The sequence below is a fragment of the Pelophylax lessonae genome (genome assembly GCF_965119305.1).
Source record: "Pelophylax lessonae genome assembly, chromosome: 7".
NCBI classification, from domain to species: domain Eukaryota; kingdom Metazoa; phylum Chordata; class Amphibia; order Anura; family Ranidae; genus Pelophylax; species Pelophylax lessonae.
The window spans coordinates 51160639-51174436 of record NC_138774.1 but is presented as its reverse complement, the minus strand read 5'-3'; the positions used below and the strand labels follow the sequence as shown (position 1 = coordinate 51174436).

At 43.4% G+C, this 13798-nt stretch overlaps 1 protein-coding gene across 2 annotated transcripts in view; it reads right to left on the bottom strand.

Moving 5' to 3' along the window:
* LOC309560272 (uncharacterized protein) overlaps positions 1 to 13798 on the bottom strand; it is a 182978-nt gene that overhangs the window by 30599 nt on the left and 138581 nt on the right. For both annotated transcript variants that reach the window (XM_082263857.1, XM_082263858.1), the window contains 2 exons: positions 7422 to 7781; positions 2520 to 2680 (listed from right to left, as the gene is read on the bottom strand). In XM_082263857.1, coding sequence (XP_082119983.1) covers positions 2520 to 2680; positions 7422 to 7781 — 521 coding nt within the window. The remainder of the gene's footprint in view (positions 1 to 2519; positions 2681 to 7421; positions 7782 to 13798) is intronic.

Below are 13798 nucleotides of genomic sequence, written 5' to 3'. Positions count from 1 at the left end.
AAAAGTAATTAGGATCTACCCTGCACAGCCAGGCACACTGAATTTCCACAGTGACTCTAGAGTCAGAGAACAGTCCATGACTTTGTTTTATTGAGGGATAAACTTGGATACGGATGGGAGCTTATGGGATGCCCACTTGACTTCAAACAACTTTAGGGACAACTCTTCCTATATACAGTCTCTATATACAGCTCCTCTTCTTCCTCCAGCACACTCTTGCTTGCAGAAACCCAGCTATGTCACCCTGTTGTGGTTTTGTAGCAAAGGCCCAATACAGGCAGGGACTGGCAGCTCCTACACTTGGAGAACAGATAGGGTGACGCAGATCGCACTTTCCCTCATGATTAAACTTCAGGGGGCGGAGCGAAACACGTTGGGGCTTGGCCTGGTGGGAACCATGGCTGAGGTTGTCTCTCTCAAACCACCATAGGACTCCTTGGATGTGTGGCATCAGGGATCTTTCCTCTCTTCCTTCCACACTTTCCCAGCACTTCCTCTCTGTGGTCACTGCTCCAAGCACCACTGGCTGACTCTCAGGAGATCCTCCAGACTTGCTGACCTGCTCCTGCTGACCTCTCACTTGCTCCCATGCCTCCAGGATGGGTTTCCTCCATGTGTTGTAGAAGGTCTCTCCAGCACCCGAGCCCCAGGCCTGAAATCACCCCCCCCCCCAAGACTTTTGGCGCCCTCAAGGGCCACCAACAGCCTCCTCAGCACTCCAGCTCCATCTTCCACTAAACTGCCCTTCTTGGCATGACCAATGTCTATTTATAAGGTGCCTACCCCCTTTTAGCTCCTTTTTGCTGGGAATTGGATGAGGGGCTCATAAATATGACAAACAACCCCTCCTAGCTTCCACCCCTATGTCTAGAACATTCTCCAATGTTCCATAGAACAGGGGGAGGCACCAGAGAGGCTGCTTGCTGAGTCATCCAGCCCCTGAGTCCCTCTTCCCTACTTTAGCCAAAACAAGAAAACACGTTTTGTGTATACATACAATTTAAAGCTAATCTACAGAAGGAGATTTTTGGCATTTAATGGGTAATTACGTATATTGGTTTGGATCACTTTGTTTTACAAATAAACAGAGAACAGACATGAGCACTGGGTTTTCTAATAAAAGAGTACAGCAGAAGTTGTTTACTTTGACACTCTCTGTCTTAATGAAACCATTGATGGAACCCTAGAGAGGTAAAGGGACTGAGGGAGAGGAGTCACTGCTAAAATAGAGCTGTACATTAACCTATATCTAAATACTATGAATCTTAAAGTGACTGTAATGATCAGACTTCAACCTGTACCATCTGCTGGTCATTACTCAGCACTCAGATTCAGGTCTGTCCACCTGCCCTCGTTAGAAGACCTTAAAGCAAGGCAAGTGTCAGGACCCTGGTCTGAACCTGCAACCTCTGCTGTTCCACCTGAGATGCAGGACAGCAGCCTGGACAATTCCTTGAACAATCTTGCCTTGAACCTTTCTCCTCCCATGAACTTATTTTCTTAGCCATGCTTTTGAACCTCCTGCTTATCAAATTATTGTGCTCTGTCCAGCCAATATCTCTCACCTTTTTGCCCTGCTGCTGTCTTTATCTTCGCTGCAACTCATTATCGACCTTTAGCTTGTTCCTCAACTATGCTTCTGCTTGATCACAACTTGCAACCACTTGTTACCAACCTTTGGCTTGTTTACTGACTTTACATCTGCTTGATCTTTATCTGCTACTGGACCCCGGCTTGCTCACCTCCTGATGGGGCAATTCTGAGGATCATGACCTGGTAGTATCATGCAGCAAAACCCACCTCCACCATCAGAAGCTCTGGTGAATATCGGATAGTGCTTAGACCCTGCACCTCAGATAAGCCAGTGTCATCCGCCAGGGTGAGCTGTTTGTATACCTATTCTGCTGGTTGGTGGGAGCCTCTCTGCCGCTATAGCTGCTGTACTTTGAGCCTGACCCCTGACTGTGACAGCTTCAAATCCACTTCTGATCAACAGGTTTGTTTGTTTTCTGATGCCCTACGTAGAGCTCTGGTTATCGCCAACTTCTGTAAAGCTGCTCAGACCTTGGATTTCCCTCTAAATGGCAGTTGTACTTAGCTTTTCTGTGCCTATCCTGATCACTGGCTTGTTAGTTCTGCAATTGGCTTGTCTGTGCCCAATGTGGCCATCAGTCTGCTGCCCATGCTAACGTCTATTGTTTGCTCTGTTTGTCTGAGGATTATCACCATCCTAGCATTTGTCCTTTCTGTGTTGACTGTTGCCTCTGGTAACACAGCAGTCCTGAACTCCATGACAATGACCATTGCTATTCCTTATGCCATTCCTTATGCTTTTTAATGTTTATACTGTGTATAGAGGCTTTTATAAACTCCCTTCATGTCACAGCAGGGACAAGAGATTTTACAGTCCCCAGTATTACAGTCCTGATCGAGAACTGCAGAGGTTTAATACCCTGGTCCCCGGAGTAATGCCTGGCTATGCCATCACCCAGCCTAAGTGTTGGGGTTCAGAGTCATACCTATAGGTGGATCCACAGATTTCACTTCCAGGACGGAGTATGGCAGATTTGGCTCTCCCTTCTGATTTAGAGCTTCCAGAAATCGAGCAGCCATCTGGGAAGAGTTGATGCAGGTGGACAGCGGACACTCCAGATTAAAAACTTCCACATAGAGGACACAGCTGTTTGAATAAAAAAATCAGAATTATTATGGTCATATTTACAAACTTTTGATATGATTTCCACTTCTCACTAGAGAGAGCCATCACTCGGCTACAGTGTGACCGATACGAGACCACTAGAGCTGTATTGACAGTAGTGGAACTCATGGGCTAGTACCCAGAGCAGGTGTAGAACTCCAATCATATTAATCTATACAGGATCACATGCTAGATATATCATAGTTATACAGACCACTTCTCACTGCAGCTCAGTAATGTTGCCCTGTATACACAGGGCAGCATTACTGATCTGGTTGCTAGGATGCCGGTGGCTGAGTGCACTATAACAACCAATGACAGAGTATGGCCCAGCTGCCTGCATCCTAGCAATCAATGACACTGTGGAGCTTAGCTGCCTGCATCCTAGCATTCAATGACACTGTGGAGCTTAGCTGCCTGCATCCTAGCAAACAATGACACTGCGGAGCCCAGCTGCCAGCATTCTAGCAACCAATGACACTGTGGAACCCAGCTGCCAGCATTCTAGCAAGTAATGACACTGCAGAGGTCAGCTGCCAGCATCCTAGCAACCAATGACACTGTTGAGCCCAGCTGCCAGCATCCTAGAAAATAATGACACTGCAGAGCCCAGCTGCCAGCATCCTAGCAACCAATGACACTGTTGAACCAGTTGCCAGCATCCTAGAAACTAATGACACTGCAGAGACCAGCTGCCAGCATCCTAGCAACCAATGACACTGTGGAGCTCAGCTGCCAGCAACCTAGCAAACAATGACACTGCAGACCCAGCTGCCAACATCCTAACAACCAATGAAGCACAGCTGTACAGCATCCTCGGTTGTCAAGATGCAGGCAGTCCACAGTGTCATCGGTTGCTGTGCTGCTCAAGCAGCAATTAATCTAAGCATGCTCCTGGTTATCAAGATGAGGAACACTGATTGGAGAGAAAAGTATAACCATAAAATAAAGTAATTAAGAAGTAGAAAATACAATAAAAAATCCTGGCTACAGCACATTTATAGCAATATGCATCTTTTGGTGATCTTTTAACATTTTCTCGTTAGCCAGAACTTAGAGGTTATAAATATTTTATGTATTTATATGTCTTTTTACATTGTAGCCATGTAGACCACATGAGGTAGAATAAATGTGTTCTTTTTTTAAAAGGGTTTTTATACATAGAATTGAATTTGTTAATTTAATGAACTCATTTTTTTGAGCTGGGAGCCCTAGAATGATTCCAGTATTTCCAAAAACTATAATTTTTCAGTCGCTTTCAGGACAGTTATTATATTTTTTTCTTGAAAACTTTAAAATTGATAATTTCCATAATGGGTTAATTAAAATTTACCAAAAAGCTGCCTATGCAGGTAAGGGGTGCCTGTAGATGAAACCAACTGTGCAGCTTTGATTAAAGCCTAATAATGACCTTTCTATAGGTGTAGGCCATTACATAGTTTCCTAAGTCTGTCGGTAAAACTCCCAGAGATGGCATCATCCCATCCTACCTTGTTGCTAGGATGTTACTAAGACACTCCCAGCTGTTACTGCTTGCCACCATCATCACAGGAATAAGCTTTTTCTACAAATCAAACCCCCTTACATGCGCTCTCTCTCCTTCGTCGCAGTAGTTCTGAGTTTAGAGATGCTGGAACGAAGGAAATGGTGAACAGAACATGTGGGAGGGTTTAAAGCGGTCCCAGTTGCAAAAACTGTAAGCAAGTGGGTTCTTAATGGCAGACATGCATTGCATTGAAACCTACCATCCTGCTCACAGTCTGCTTTGTAATGTACGTTTTGGCACAGCACCTGTGTTCCGGGATGACTGTACTCCTGCGCATACATAGGAGTGACGTCATCCCACACTGGCCAATTAAAATGGCTGCACCTTGGCATTAAGATGCCAGCAAAGGACATTCAATTATTAAAGGAGAGGAACATTTTGCAGAGTATAGATTGGCTTTAAGAGCTCACTTCTGTGATGGTGGATGTGAGCAGTAATGGCTAAGAGTGCCTTGGCAACGGACTATTACTAAGACAGTATAGGGCAGTGGTTCTCAACTCCGGGCCTCGGGACCCATTAACAGGCCAGGTTTGCAAGATAACTGAAATACATCACAGGTGATATGTTTTGCTGCTCAGTGATTGCAGTATTCTAATCTGCATCTCCCCAAGGTCATACTTAAAATCTGGCCTGTTAGTGGGTCCTGAGGACCGGAGTTGAGAACCACTGTTACAGGGGGTTTGTAAGTCTGGGAGTTTTTCAGCCAGACTTCGGGAGGTACATAAATGGCCTACACCTATAGCAAGGGCATTTCCAATTATAGTCTAAGCTGCACAGCTTGTTTTTAACTACAGGCGTCCCCTACCTGCATTATTTGCATAGGCAGTTTTTTTGGTAAAGGTGAACTATCCCTTTAAGCAGGAAGAGCTTTGATTCAAATGAACATTACTGTATTTTCTGGCGTATAAGACTACTTTTGAACCTCAAAAAAATCCCCCAAAAATGGGAGGTCATCTTATACGCCGAGTATAATATCTCCAAGGTAACCTAAGTATAAGTATTACCGGTAGATCATGTAATAGGGGGGTCGTCTTATAGGCCCAGTCGTCTTATACGCCGGAAAATACGGTACTTTAATTAATCACTTTAATATAGAAGCTTACTTTGTTCCAGAAATGGTAGATAATTAGACAATGTAGTAATGGGGGTATGTAAGACCCAACTTCAATTTTGCATTTTCAGCATTGCTGGCCCAACAAAAATCCAATAGTGGCAGGTCAAAAGATAAAATAAATTGTTAAAAAATAAAAGTTTGCATGAATATCAACAGTGTATTAAGCCTGGGTTCACATTACTGTATGTCAGGAATGCGTACAGAATTGTGTGTTTTCCCGTCACGCAGAGAAACATGCTGCCATTTAGCAGACGCGCTCCGGTGCCATTTACTGTTAATGGCACCCTCAGGCATCTGCAAACATGAGTACTTTACACGCTCCAAGCACCATGCGGTCCGGTGTGATGCATTTCCTGAAAAGGGTCAAGGACTTCTTTTCCACGTTTCTCACACATAAGGCAGTCCGTTGAAAGGAATGGGCTGCCCTACATGCAATGTGTGGGAAGCTGCTGGTGCTGAGCCTTAAGCCTAGTACACACGCAACGATTGTTGGCCGACCGATCGGCCATCTTTTGTCCAGTGTTGTTGTGTTGGTTGAAATGTGCTCTAGACTGCACACAAATTTTTTCGGCCAACAACAACCAACTTCAGAAGTGATGTCATGTTCTGGTTTACTCTCTGTGTGTTTTTTCTTCTCTGAGCATGCCCAGTCTTGCTCGTTAGATTTTTCCCTGTCGAAATCTGTACTGACTGCACGAAAATCGGCCGTGTTTTGACGGCAGACAAAAATTTTATAGCCTGCACACCAGATTTTTTTTGGCCGAAAAGTCGGAGTCGGTTGTCGGAAGCATCATACTAACAAGCCGAAAATTGGCAGATCGGTCGTCGGAAGAAAATTCCCTGCCGATTTTCGACGCGTGTGTACGAGGCTTTAGTATTTGACTGGAGCTGAAAGACTGGACTTGGTTCATACACCGAGAATATCAGATGAAAAAAAGAAATGGATTCAGAGCGATTGTCCGATAATCTATTCAATAGTGCACAGCTTTCGAGAGCTGATCACGACAGGTAATGCGAAAATGTCCGAAGGGACAAACACAAAAAATTTTACAGTTTGAGTAATTAGTATGGTATTGGTACGAAAAAAAATTGTGTGACCAAGACCGTGAATGCTCAGAATCGAAAGGATGCATTACAGTACAATAGAAATACAATACATGATATCACTACTGAAGTTGTATTCTCTTTTATGAGAATTTTTGTAACTTTAGTAACCTCTTTATTTTCAATAGGAGACTAGCATGAAAAAAAAAAAAAAAAAAAAAAAAAACAGGAGGATCATTCCTCCGATATTCTCATCGTGTGTACAAGGCTTTACTTAAATTTAGTTATGATGTGTAATTCTGAGAAAACTATTATTACACAGCACTACAAGAAATATGCAATAGCATAGGCATGTGCACAAGGTGCGCCAGGTGTGCCTAAGCCCACCCTAATCACCCTAAGCTGTGCAAATTCTCTCTGCTGCTTGACTGCAAAGAAAGGAACTGGGGAATCCCAAAAGTAATGCCCCATACACACGTGCAGATTATCTGCAGACTTTTGTCTGCAGACTTACCAAAACCATATAATATGAGGTCAAACCTAAACACTTTCAATTTGCATGCAACCCGGCAGGCCCTTGCACTACATAGAAAAGGTAAGTCTGCAGACAAAAGTCTGCAGATAATCTGCACGTGTGTATGGGGCATAAGACATAAGGGGTCTGTTGAGATCTCTGATTTTTCACCAATGCCCCCCAGTGGGGCTCCTAAAAAATTGTAAAAAAAAAAACTAATGAGTTATTGGAAAAAAAATTGTAAAAATAATAAAAAAATAAAATTGTAAAAAGTAAAAATTAAAAAAAAATGTATAAAAATAAACTACTGACACTAACCTTTGCCCTACTGACTGCTGTACTAATACTGTCTATTTCCCTACTGCTATATACAGTATATTAATTATACACACACGCAAGTGTGTTTGAGCTTTAGGGTTCACACCCTAATGCAATAGGCTGCACACACCTATGCGCAATAGGGCTGATGTAGCCTAACCATCGGTTTTGGTGACGGATTTCTTACCCAACAGTCTCTTTACTGGTCTCGGCCTTGGAGGTCTCATACTTCCATCTCTCCAACCGATCTGCAGACAGGTCTTCAGGTTTGTCCCCCTTGCAGTATCGAAACAACATGTCTCCTTTGCTGTCACTTTCCAGGCGTATCTTGGTGTGGAGATGGATGGACAAAGCACGCAGCTGTGTGAGGATGTCTCTTCGATGGAGTATGGAGGAATTGTAACCCAGCACCAAGATAAGTCTTCCTCCAGGCCTCTCGTGGCTAGCGGTACAATCACCTCCATCCCAGCCGCATTCCGCATTATTGCATCCCGTTTCGCAGTGCCCATTGCCAAAGTGGTCCTGGCAGTACCTTTCATAGTCATCCCTGTGGAAGACAGATAGGGAGAGTCAAATAATCACCTTAATTTTTACAGGAAAGGCTAGTACCAAATAAAAAAAATATGAGACTCCGGACTCTGCTATATGGGTACATTTATGATCACTGCTGCAGTTTCGCAGGACAAATTACAGAGCTATTATTCGAGTGAAAGTGCATGCACAGTCATTGTGTACACATGATGCAAAATTGATTGTCAGGCTATTTTCTCTCTGGATAGAATGTTATTTATTATTTAAAATTAGATTGCGACATTGCGGCGGACAGATCGGACCCCTAACTGACGTTTTTGACACTTTTGGGGGGACCAGTGACATTACTACAGTAATCAGTGCTAGAAATTTGCACTGTTACTGTAATAATGACACTGGCAGGGAAGGGGTTAACCCTGTGAGTGATCAAGGGGTTATATGTGAGCCTAGGGGAGTGATTCTAACTGTATGGGGTGGGGCTTGTGAAATGATCATAGAGACATGTGATCCTATATAGAAGGATCACATGGGCTCTATGATCATTCCTGGGAGAAGAATGGACGGATCCGCTTACCCGCGCATCGGCTTCCCCGCTGCCAAATGGGGGCGGAAGCGCTCCGCCGGTGGGGCACGCTCGCCCCCTAGCTTCCTGCGCACGACCGACGTAGATCTACCAATAAATTTAGCCTTATCGATAATTTGTATTTTTATTCTCGCGGGTGATTGTGTAGGCAGGGCCCCAGTGCACTGCATTGCTCGGGGGCCTATAAGGCTCTTAAGATGGCACTGACTAGGGGGGGGGGGGGCAGATCGGGGTAAATTGCCACCCTACGTGGAGCCCCTTGGCAAATGGGGCCCCCAGGCAGCTGCCGGGCGTGCCCATTCGGAAAGACGGCCCTGGAGCTATTCGGCCTGTGAAACTGCATGTACATTTGTTTTATGCAAATGGGGACAAAATCTAATACTTCTAGGCTATTTTCTCTCTAGGTCAGGTATTATTCATATATACAGAATAGAGTGGATCAGGATAATATTGCATTGTGGCCACTAGATGGCATTGATTATCATTGGAAATCAAATATATATATTTTTTCTAAAGAATACAATTTTATTGAAGATTAGAAGACACAATGTACAAAATAAAGATAACAGTGCGGTGCATAGCTCAGTGATGACAGTAAACCAAAATTATTGGTTAAAATATCCAAGGCATCCTGATATTCCGGTTTCTGGGATGTTATGTATGTATGGGCCAATGATCCCACAAATTGTGCTATATGAATGTAGTGCCCCTTCAAGAAAAGATGTTGAGAACCAAGGTAATCTAAGGGTCTTTACTGATTGGTTATTCTAGCTTGCACAATAGAGAAAAGGAGCAGAGGTGGGAAACCTCACAGAAGGAAAATGATATAGGAAAGGAGAAGAAAGAGGAGAAAAAGAAAATAAGGGAAATACAAGGCAGCACCAAGTTGGTAGGCCAATCAGTCCCAGGAAATAAATACTTTTTTTTTTCAAAATTGTCGCTCTTTTTTTGTTTATAGCGCAAAAAATAAGAATCGCACAGGTGATCAAATACCACCAGAAGAAAGTTCTATTTGTAGGAAAAAAAGGATGTCAATTTTATTTAGGTACAGTGTCGCATGAGTGCGCAATTGTCCATTAAAATAACGCAGTGCCGAATAGCAAAATATGGCCTGGTCATTAAGGGGGCAAATCCTTCCGCTCTTAAAGTGGTTAAACTAGCAACAAAAATAATATGGATGCAACATATTTATGACTGCAAGCAGTGGCGGCTGGTGCTCAAAATTTTGGGGTGCCGCAAACAGAAAAATGTAATAGGCATTGCTTTGCGGCAAAAAACGCAGCAAGAAATTGCATGACTTTGAGGTCACAAAAGTGTGAAAGGGGCCTTCAGTAATCAAAGTATAGGGTGCCCCCTTCAATGCAGAGTGACCACAGCGTGCCCCCTTCAATGCAGAGTGACCACAGCGTGCCCCCTTCAATGCAGAGTGACCACAGTGTGCCACCATCAATGCAGAGTGACCACAGCGTGCCCCCATCAATGCAGAGTGACCAGCGTACCCCATCAATGCAGAGTGACCACAGCGTGCCCCCATCAATGCAGAGTGACCACAGCGTGCCCCCATCAATGCAGAGTGACCAGCGTGCCCCCATCAATGCAGAGTGACCACAGCATGCCCCCATCAATGCAGAGTGACCACAGCGTGCCCCCTTCAATGCAGAGTGACCAGCGTGCCCCCTTCAATGCAGAGTGACCAGCGTGCCCCCTTCAATGCAGAGTGAGCAGCGTGCCCCCATCAATGCAGAGTGACCACAGCGTGCCCCCTTCAATGCAGAGTGACCACAGCGTGCCCCCTTCAATGCAGAGTGACCACAGCGTGCCCCCATCAATGCAGAGTGACCAGCGTGCCCCATCAATGCAGAGTGACCACAGCGTGCCCCCTTCAATGCAGAGTGACCACAGCGTGCCCCCATCAATGCAGAGTGACCAGCGTGCAGAGTGACCAGTTCACTTACCTGATGCAGCGGCCGCTTCTCCTCAGTCCTCCGCGTCTCCCGAGTCCTCCTCCTTGGCCCATGGCAAAGGTTCGCCTTTCGGCCAATCAGGAAACGGGTCTCTGACCCGCTTCCTGATTGGCCAGGAGGAGGATGTGTGTAACAATAGCGAATATTTATTCGCTATTGTCACACAATGGGTGCACTGCTCTGTGCCCCGGGTCCACCCTTTTCTGAAGCCTATTAGAGCCTCTGGCTCTAATCATGTGCTTCAGAAGAAAAAAACCCCCCATTGAACTCCATGCGTCCAGCGCCCCTGCATGTAGATTAGGGGGCCAGCGCCCCTGCGCCCCCAACGCACCGGCCGCCACTGGCTGCAAGTATCTTCAAACTTTTATTCTGTGCCTAGAAGCCCCCAACCCAAGGTTTTATATTATTCAAATTATGTAAGTTGGTTGCTGTTCCTCTCCCCACCCACAATATGACAACATTGAAATTAGTATTTAAGATGGTTAAAAAACAATTATGAACTGAAAGTCTTTTCAGCTAATGAGAGAGAGAGAGAGAGAGAGAGAGAGAGAGAGTGAAGAAAAAAAGTCAAGCAGCAGTCTGATTACCTTCCGCAGGGGCTGCACACAGCACATGATGGGTGGAGCCATTCTAGGCGCGGAGGAGGATCCTCCTCTGCTGTGCATGCTGGGTCCTCTCTCCTTAGGACCTCACTGGTTGCTAGATGCCAGTTGGCTGACCAGCCTAGCAACCAGTGCACAAGAGCCACAAACTAAAGCAGCCAGCAGCACGGCGGACAAACAAACTGGTCTGGAGGTGGGCTAGACCACCAGGTAAATCGGGGGAAAATTCTCTCTCTCTCTCCTTTCAGTTCATAATTGTTTTTTTAACCATCTTAAATACTAATTTCAATGTTGTCATATTGTGGGTGGGGAGAAACAGCAACTAACTTACATAATTTGAATAATATAAAACCTTAGGTTGGGGGCTTCTAGGTACAGAATAAAAGTTTGAAGGTACTTGCAGTCATGAATATGTTGCATCCATATTATTTTTGTTGCTAGTTTAACCACTTTAAGAGCGGAAGGATTTGCCCCCTTAATGACCAGGCCATATTTTGCGATTCGGCACTGCGTTACTTTAACACCTGGGCGCTCGTGCGACGCTGTACTCAAATAAAATTGACGTCCTTTTTTTCCCCACAAATAGAGCTTTCTTTTATTTTTTGCGCTATAAACAAAAAAAGAGCGTACATTTTGAAAAAAAAAAAAAATAAATATTTGTAAAATTCTGCTATATGACATTTTCAAAAAAAAAAATTATAAAAAACTAAATTTTTTAACATTTTAGGCCAATTTGTTTTCTGCTACATATTTTTGGTAAAAAAAATTGCAATAAGCGTATTTTGATTGGTTTGCGCAAAAGTTATTGCGTCTACTAACTACGGGAAAGATTTATGTCATTTTTGTTTTTTGTCTTTTTTACTAGTAATGGCAGCGATCTGCGATTTTTTGTGGGACTGCGACATTGCGGCAGACAGATCGGACCCCTAACTGATGCAACTACACACGGGGGGAGAGCACTAGTGTTACACGGACACCGTTTGCTTGTGTGCAGTTTGCAGCTTTTCACGCACTTGTTTCCAAGGGCTCTCAATATAATATTTTTTATCTTCACCAAAGCACTTGCTGTTTTTGTTTTTATTGTCACCAAATGACGTGCTGTCATATGTGATGTGTTCACATATTCACTGATGTTTTATCACTTCACCAATTCCGGCTCTACGAATTAAGGTCTAAACATTTCAGATTATGCACATTTTATTACATTGTTTGGTTTTGCATTTGATTTCTGATGATGTGTGTGGTTTTTTATTTTTGATGATTTATGGCAGTGTCATTTATAAAGTACCAGTGCATATTTTTAGCACTGATCACTGTATTGGTGTCACTGGTCCCCAAAAAGTGTCACTTCGTGACACTTTTTGTCCGCCGCCCATGTTGCAGTCCCACTAAAAATGGCTGATCGGCGCCATTACTAATAAAAACAATAAAAAATAAAAAAAAAGTCCATAAATCTATCCAATAGTTTGTAGACACTATAACTTTTGTGCAAACCAATCAATATACGCTTTTTGTGATTTTTTTTCCAAAAATATGTAGCAGAATACAAATTGGCCTAAACTGATAAAGAAATTTGATTTTTTTATTTTTTTTTATTGGATGTTTTATAGCAGGAAGTAAAAAATATTGTTTTTTTCAAAATTGTTGGTCCTTTGTTGTTTATAGCGCAAAAAAATAAAAACCGCACAGGTGATCAAATACCACCAAAAGAAAGCTCTATTTGTGGGGAAAAAAAGACATCTGTTTTTTTCGGGTACAGCATCGCATGACCGCGCAATTGTGAGTTAAAGCAACGCAGTGCCGCATTGCAAAAAATGGCCTGGTCATAAAGGGGTAAAATCTTCTGGAGCTAAAGTGGTTAAATTGTTGCCCCCCCCCCCACTGCCATTCCAGCCTAGGCCAGAATTATGTGTACCTCGTCATGCAGCCTCTTGGGATACTTGAATGACATCTGCCAGGAGGCTGCAGGTTTGGCTTCTATAGTTTCACTTCTATATAGGATCACAGGTCTCTGTGGTCATTTTACAAGCCCATCCCCCATACAGTTAGAAAACACTCCCCTAGGCTCACACTTAACTCTTTGATCACCAATATGTTAATCCCTTCCCTGCCAGTGTCATTAGTACAGTAACAGTGCATATTTTTAGCACTGATTACTGTAGTAGTCACTGGTCCCCCCCAAAAGTTTCAAAAATGTCAGTTAGGCGTCCAATCTGTCCGCCGCAATGTCGCAGTCCCATTAAAAATCGCAGATCGCAGCCATTACTAGTAATAAATAAATCAATAAAAATGACATAAATCTTTCCCCTAGTTTGTAGACGCGATAACGTTTGTGCAAACCAATTAAAATACACTGATTGCGATTTTTTTTTACCAAAAATATGTAGCAGAATACAAATTGGCCTAAAAGGATGGAAAAGTTTGATTTTTAATTTTTTTTTTTGGGAATGTTATGTAGTAGAAAGTGAAAAATATTGTTTTTTTGTCAGAATTGTCGCTCTTTTTTTGTTTATAGTGCAAACAATAAAAATCGCAAAGGTGATCAAATACCACCCAAATAAAGCTCTATTTGTGGGAAGAAAAGGGACATCTGTTTTATTTCAGTACAGTGTCGCATGACCGTGCAATTTTCCGGTAAAGTAACGCAGTGCCGAATCGCAAAAAATAGCCTGGTCATTAAGGGGGCAAATACTTCCGGTCCAGAACTGGTTAAAGAAAGAATGTAAAAACACCTATAAGCCCAAAGTTTTAAAATATATAATTGAAACCCAAAACCATTGTGGTTTCTTGTTAATGCACCCTTTCCTGCCTAGCATTGGAGGTGGGCACATTAGACTCATAGTGTGAGGGTCCTATATTATTGCATATATATACAGGGCATAAA